This window comes from Littorina saxatilis, linkage group LG14 (assembly GCF_037325665.1).
Source record: "Littorina saxatilis isolate snail1 linkage group LG14, US_GU_Lsax_2.0, whole genome shotgun sequence".
NCBI classification, from domain to species: Eukaryota; Metazoa; Mollusca; class Gastropoda; order Littorinimorpha; family Littorinidae; genus Littorina; species Littorina saxatilis.
Genome location: NC_090258.1, coordinates 24175940 through 24182117, shown reverse-complemented (window position 1 = coordinate 24182117; position 6178 = coordinate 24175940). Strand labels below are relative to the sequence as shown.

Below are 6178 nucleotides of genomic sequence, written 5' to 3'. Positions count from 1 at the left end.
TTAGTTACAAAGAACTGGTGTTTTGAATGTTCACCTTCTGCAAAAGTGCGTTTTGAGGGTATGCTTACTAAACAGGTCATATTTTCGTTCATAGACCATTTAGAAGTTGCCCCTCCCTGGCATTTGGATCCTGAGAGATGTCTTTTTAACTGTATAAAGTATCATGTTGGTATACCAATCCGAACAATTCAGCCCCTATTCTGCAGCTAGTCCTAGCACTACACAGTTTAAACAAGAATCTCAAACTGAAACAGGATTTTCCTCTACTTTGTTTTGTATCTAGACCTGTGTCTTTTTTACATCCTGCAAAAAGTCCACAGACTTCAAATGTTTACTTGGGTGAAATCATTTAGCATCCTTTCTGCCTGTCGAGTACACTTTAAAAGTTTTAGTCAACAATCTCAAAATGTCGTGGTGAAATCATTTTCATGTGACACTTTGATGAACTTTAACACACACACACACTCACAAAAACACCCCCCCCCCCCAAAAAAAAAATAACAACAAAAAAACGCACAAACAGTTGACATAGTTCTAGAGATGCAATGGATGAAAGATTGGGTTTGTGCTAGTTCACTTCTTTCTGCCAAATGGCCTCTGAGTGATGGGTGTGTTCTGTGTTGCACAAGAACGGCAGATAGGCAGCACTGTTTTGAAACACTTCTTTAGTTCCTGGTCTGTGTAAGCATCCTGCTCCCCACAGTAAGCACAGAGATCTTTCCTCCCCAAATCAGCACCATAATAGGGTAACTCAATGGGGGTTGCACAGGTGATGTTGGGACGCAAGACAAGTTCCTTCAAAAGTGAACCACATGACGGAGGGAACAACTGGGATCCACATGAATACTCAAATTCACTGAGAGAACTAGCAAGAAGGACCTGTTGGCGTTGGTTCAGCTTCTTACTTGAATAAACCACTCTTGGTTTCTGGCACTCTACACACTCAGCCGTTGCTCTTGCTGTTTGTGCTGACAGAAAGTGTGTTTCCTCAACAGCACGACTGTTTGCTGCACTTACTGCTGGTTCACCGTGAGAACTCTTTGAAGCAGAGCCAGTTTTTGCTGATAGAACAGTTTTGGAACAGTCTTGTTTCCTTTTAAGTGATGGCCTGTCTTTTTCAGTTGGCTCTGTGTCTTTAACTTCTTCATAAGGCAGGAAGTGTTCCTCTGTTTTGTCAGCAAGGACTGGCTCTGGCAGCCAGGAGGTCGACACTGTTGCCTTTGGGCAGCATTTGACGTCGTCACATTTTCTTACTTGGAAAGTGTATTGTGTTTCATGGCAATGTGCGACCTTCCATGCCATGTACTCATTGCAGCGTTGTGTGTGTAACTTTTGCAGCTTTCCTAGATGTAGGCTGGGAAACAACTCTCGCAGGTGCCGTTGCAGTGCGTCGATGTTTTCCTCAGAAACCGGGTCAATCACAGCCACTGGCTCATCTTTGAGCTTGAGACGTCGGAATCTTGATGCAATTGCAGCTTGGACAGGCTCAATGGACTCCATCCACTGTTGTTTCATGTTAGGATTTTTTTTCTCAGAGTCTCTGATGGAACTGACCGAGTTGCATGTCTTGATGATTTTCTCTGATGCTTCATCCATCGCTGATCGTTCTGTGGCACAGTTTTGTAAGCCTAAGTTCAGGAGGGACATCACCCTTTCTGCAGGGTTGATGTAACTTTGGCCTGGAGCACATCGAACACTCACAACCATGTCGAAGGAAAACTCACTGAACAGGCAGATTGTTGCACACTTGACCGATTCCAAAGTGTTGCGTTGGTCAGTTCCACCATCTGTGTATTTCAACAGAACATGAGGGGCTCCATCTTTCTCTATCACTTTTGCGAGCATGGCAGCATGCCGAAATGGTGACGCTGCCTGGAATGCCGAGTCATTGATAGCTGTTGTTACTTTTCCTCGTACAAAAGAATCGTTCGGAGTGGCATTTGCTTTGAGGCCGACATGAAGAATGACACTTGGTGTCACTGAAGCCTTAGTCATATCATGGTCCAGTGCTACAAGGGTTGTGTTCACTGGTGCTATGCTCTCTTTGCCCCTCACACCTGTTGACACGGGGCTTCCCGGCTCTCCTACCTTCACCTTGGCCTTGTCATCACAACAGACAAGCATTGCGTCTTCACCAAGCTCCACCGTTTTGTGTTTTAGATACCGAAACAATGCTGCGCAGTAGTGTCCATCAATGTGGTGAGTACGAAGTTGACGTCGCTGAATCTTGTGTTGAGCGGGTATCTTTGATGTGAAACTCAGAGCAGTTTTGGTGTATGGATTGGTTGGCATGAATTGCAGGCGGACCAACGATTTGGAAGGAATTGGTGTACCTTGGGGAAGGTCTGCTGCAGCCTTATCTATCATGTCTCTCAGAGATATCCACTCACTCATGTGGGCTTGGCCATGTCGTCTGTCGTTTGCTGCTGTCACGGCTTCAACCTGAGCGTACAGTTTTTGAAAAAAAATGTCAAAGTGTCCTGAAGGACGCCCAGGGTTTAGGTGCCTAAGATCTGGCAGTAAGCCCTCCTCTCCTAGGAACAACATTTTCAGTCGTTGTTGCATTTCCGGGTTATTTGTTGTTGACCTATCCAGTGCCAGTTGAGTGTAGATAAAGTCAACAACAGAGGGTGTAATTTTAGCAACGTTTTTCACTTTCTCCCTGAATGATCGTCGCATTGCTCTCGTATGGCACTCTTGCAGATTCGGGCGCATTTTTGCAACCATGCGGGCAGCTTGTGTCAACATTTCACTCTCATTTCTGTTTGGGTCAGTCTGTGACACACCCGTGGTTGTTAACAACGGTCCACCAGGGGAGAATTTGAGGACATCAATTGGCACAGACAATTCAACTCCCTCCCAAAATCTGTGCCTTTGCATGTTGTTTGTGAAAGGCTCTGTGATGTGCACTTCCTCGTCAAAAACAAATGGGTTGTTCACCCCTGCGTTACGAACAGCTGCATCCAGGAGTACATATTGTTTTGAAACCTTGGACACGGAAGCTGTTCTGGCCTCGACAGTTGTATGTTCATCCACAGTTCTACATGGACGAGAGCGTGCAGCGTTCCCTTGTACCTCATCAGTCTGCTTTGACAGATAGTTCGCGTATGCAGAAAAGCACATTGCAAGCTTTGTAACTTCAGAACGGACAAGTTTAAGACCTGCTGTGCTGGACATGTAAGACTTGTTCACAAGACTAAAGAGAACCTCAGCATGATCACTAAGAGTTGCCTTGTGAAGCTGGAGTGCTTTGATCTTCTTTCTCTTAATCTCATTGTAGCCAGCAAACTGCTCAAACTCTTCAGGAATAGGAAGCACGCCGTGAACTTTGTTGGCTCTGTCGTTGATGGTGAGATGGTGAGAGGTGGCATACCACAGGGCGTTGGTCAGAACCTGTCAAAACAGATAAAAAAAATTGTTTGAGGATGAAGAATAAAGACACAACGCCCATTGTTTGCAAGACTTTCGGATTTTTGGCATCTGTTGATTTGTGTATGAGAGAGTATGAGAGAGAGAGAGAGAGAGAGAGAGAGAGAGAGAGAGAGAGAGAGAGAGAGAGAGAGAGAGAGAGAGAGAGAGAGAGAGAATGTTCAATTTTAACTGCATCCAATAGCATCAAAATTACGTCAAATGTCATTGAAAAAAGCACTCAGAGACACAGACACACACAAACACACACAAACACACACACATACACAAGAAACCCAAGAACAAAACAACACTGACACTGTTTGAAACAAAGTTGGAGTACCTGTGTAAAATAAGCTCCTTCTTGGTCAGCTGTAACTTGTGAAAAATCTGCTCCCTTTGCTGCCAGGTAGTTCAGGACATCATCATACAGCTCGTCCTTCCGATTCAGTCCAGAGGTCTTCCCACAGCTGCAATTCAAATTCAAAAAGAATCTATTTAAAACGAGAGAGAGAGAGAGAGAGAGAGAGAGAGAGAGAGAGAGAGAGAGAGAGAGAGAGAGAGAGAGAGAGAGAGAGTACTCTACAAATTGGACCTTGTTGCAGAGTGTATGGAAAGTTGTCAGTTAATTGTTGTGGCATTTTTTTTAAAACATATGTTACTTTAATAATGTACTTGTACAGTGTGGTGGAACAGTGCTGTATATTATTTGTTCATGGGGATGAAATGATGACTGTTATACATTTTTGTGGTTGATTTGTCCCTTTTTGTTGGTGTAGGTGAGTGTTCCTTTATTTTCTGCACTGAAAGGAAGCAACTCGATGTTTACAACAACAACAACAAAACAAAACAAAAAATGCTTGGTTTCTATTAAAATTGGTAGCCTTGTCATCTGTGCATGTTTGTTTGAATGAATAAATAATGTCTATGTCTTTCAGTCATAATGTCTAATTAATACAAATTCTACGTTTAATGTGAGAAAGTGAAAGTTAAAAATAAAATTGGAAAACTCACTGACCTTTCTGCTTTCGGTTTGGGTAGCGATCGTGCTTTTGCAGAGCCCATCAGCACTTGAAAAGCGTTAGCCGGTTGTGAAACTGATGGCATTTCGGTCGCTTCCACATCAGCATCGACAATTTGGCTGCACTTGAAGTGAAGTGACTTGATATTGAAGGATTTTAACTCGCCAAGCGAAAGGCCCCAGTCCAGTTCAAAGCCGTTCTCACCAGAAAGAGATTCCGATCCCAAACACTGAACCTCGTAACCCTTAAGAAGGTCGGAATGAATGTCTTCGTAGATGTAGTGAAGTGTTGTTGATGTTGGGTATCTACTTATTAATTTCGTTTGTTCAAGATGGTCACACTTTTGAAAAACAATTGCATAACAGGTGCCGGCTTTGGCACTCGCTGCACTGATTTCGCGATGCGTAGCCATTTTTTTTTCACTTCTGTGATGACAAGGGAGGCTAATCTTAATGCTTGGTTACTTCCAGTATGGCGCGCGACGCTCACTTTCGTTCCTAATGAAACGCCAAATGTCTCTTTTTAGCATTTTTACCTCTTTTTTTTTTCTTTTTTTTTTGAAATCAAAAAAAAGTTTTTGGGTCGGCGCCAAATCGATAGGGTCGGTCGGGTTACCCTAAACAGACAATTTTTTTTTTGGCCTTATAACTCACTTCAAGGGTGCACAAACTTGTATTTACAGTATACAAAATTAGGTAAACTTGTGTTTTTGTCCTGTGAAATCACAATTAGTTTCGATGCTCTTGATATCGCTATGCGGACGGACAGATCCGAATCCCCATACATTTTTTTTGCGGAGCTAGTATAAGTTAGAATTTGTGTTATGGATATCGATTGTTGTTGAAAAACAATCATTTCAATGTGTTCTGGCACTCTCAACCACCACAGCATTGATACTTGTGCATGTATGTGTTGGAATTTAGTTCTTTGTTTAGTGATGCTGTGGCAAAAGTAAATTCATCCGTCCGTATTTTGACGATCGCCACCATTCACACGCGCATAAATAAACACATTATCAAAAATTTCAACTTTTATTTTCAAAAAAGTATTTAAACAACAACTAGTTTGCATGTTAATACAACAAATACAGCAGATTCTCACAGATATGGATTTAAAAGACTAAGCAAATCTGAGACTATCAAAATGGCCGAATACCATGAAACCTGCCTAGACGAATTTGCATTCTGTCTTCGCAAAATACTTCACTAGGTTTATTGTTGGAATACTTTATATCTATGTAACCGTGTGCCAATCTACTTTCCTCTTTCGTACTGAACTCAAACACTAAAGCAGACAACACAAGTTATATTACCCAGGTTCTTTTATTCCATACGATGAAATGGGGAAAATGTGGGATAACGGGGGTTTATCTTCAAATACAACTTTCACTGTATAGGACTAAACAACTTAAAAAAAACAACAATATTCTCACTCTTCATTCTAAAACTACATTCTTTCCCTAAAAATACCCTTTAAAACACACCAAATCCTTTCCCCAAACTACACTCTACTCTAAATCCTCACTCTCAACTTTAATCCAAAAAAACCCACAATGAGACTCTAATTTACACAAACGAAATCTAAAAAAACAACCTAAAAAAACAATTCTTTAAAAAAAACCAAATCTACAAAAACTCTAACAAAATCTGACCAAAATCTCTCCACTAAATCTAACTACTCTTCACTAACAAAACCTAGTCTATAAAAACAAATCTACGACCCACTAAAAAAGAAAAAGACCTAACTAA

At 41.7% G+C, this 6178-nt stretch overlaps 1 protein-coding gene across 1 annotated transcript; it reads right to left on the bottom strand.

The window, feature by feature from the left end:
• Positions 1-499: 499 nt before the first annotated feature.
• On the bottom strand, positions 500-4866 carry LOC138947392 (uncharacterized). The gene is made up of 3 exons (XM_070318848.1): positions 4427-4866; positions 3752-3878; positions 500-3393 (listed from the first exon to the last, which is right to left on the bottom strand). The coding sequence occupies exons 1-3, from the start codon at positions 4840-4842 to the stop codon at positions 574-576; spliced, it is 3363 nt and encodes a 1120-aa protein (XP_070174949.1). The 5' UTR covers positions 4843-4866; the 3' UTR covers positions 500-573.
• Positions 4867-6178: the final 1312 nt, after the last annotated feature.

Coding starts and splice junctions, on each gene's coding strand:
- LOC138947392 (XM_070318848.1), bottom strand. CDS start 4,842: ATGGCTACGCATCGCGAAATCAGTGCAGCGAGTGCCAAAGCCGGCACC. Junction 3,879..4,426: donor CCCAAACCGAAAGCAGAAAG/GTCAGTGAGTTT, acceptor TTTGAATTGCAG/CTGTGGGAAGACCTCTGGAC. Junction 3,394..3,751: donor AAGGAGCTTATTTTACACAG/GTACTCCAACTT, acceptor CTGTTTTGACAG/GTTCTGACCAACGCCCTGTG.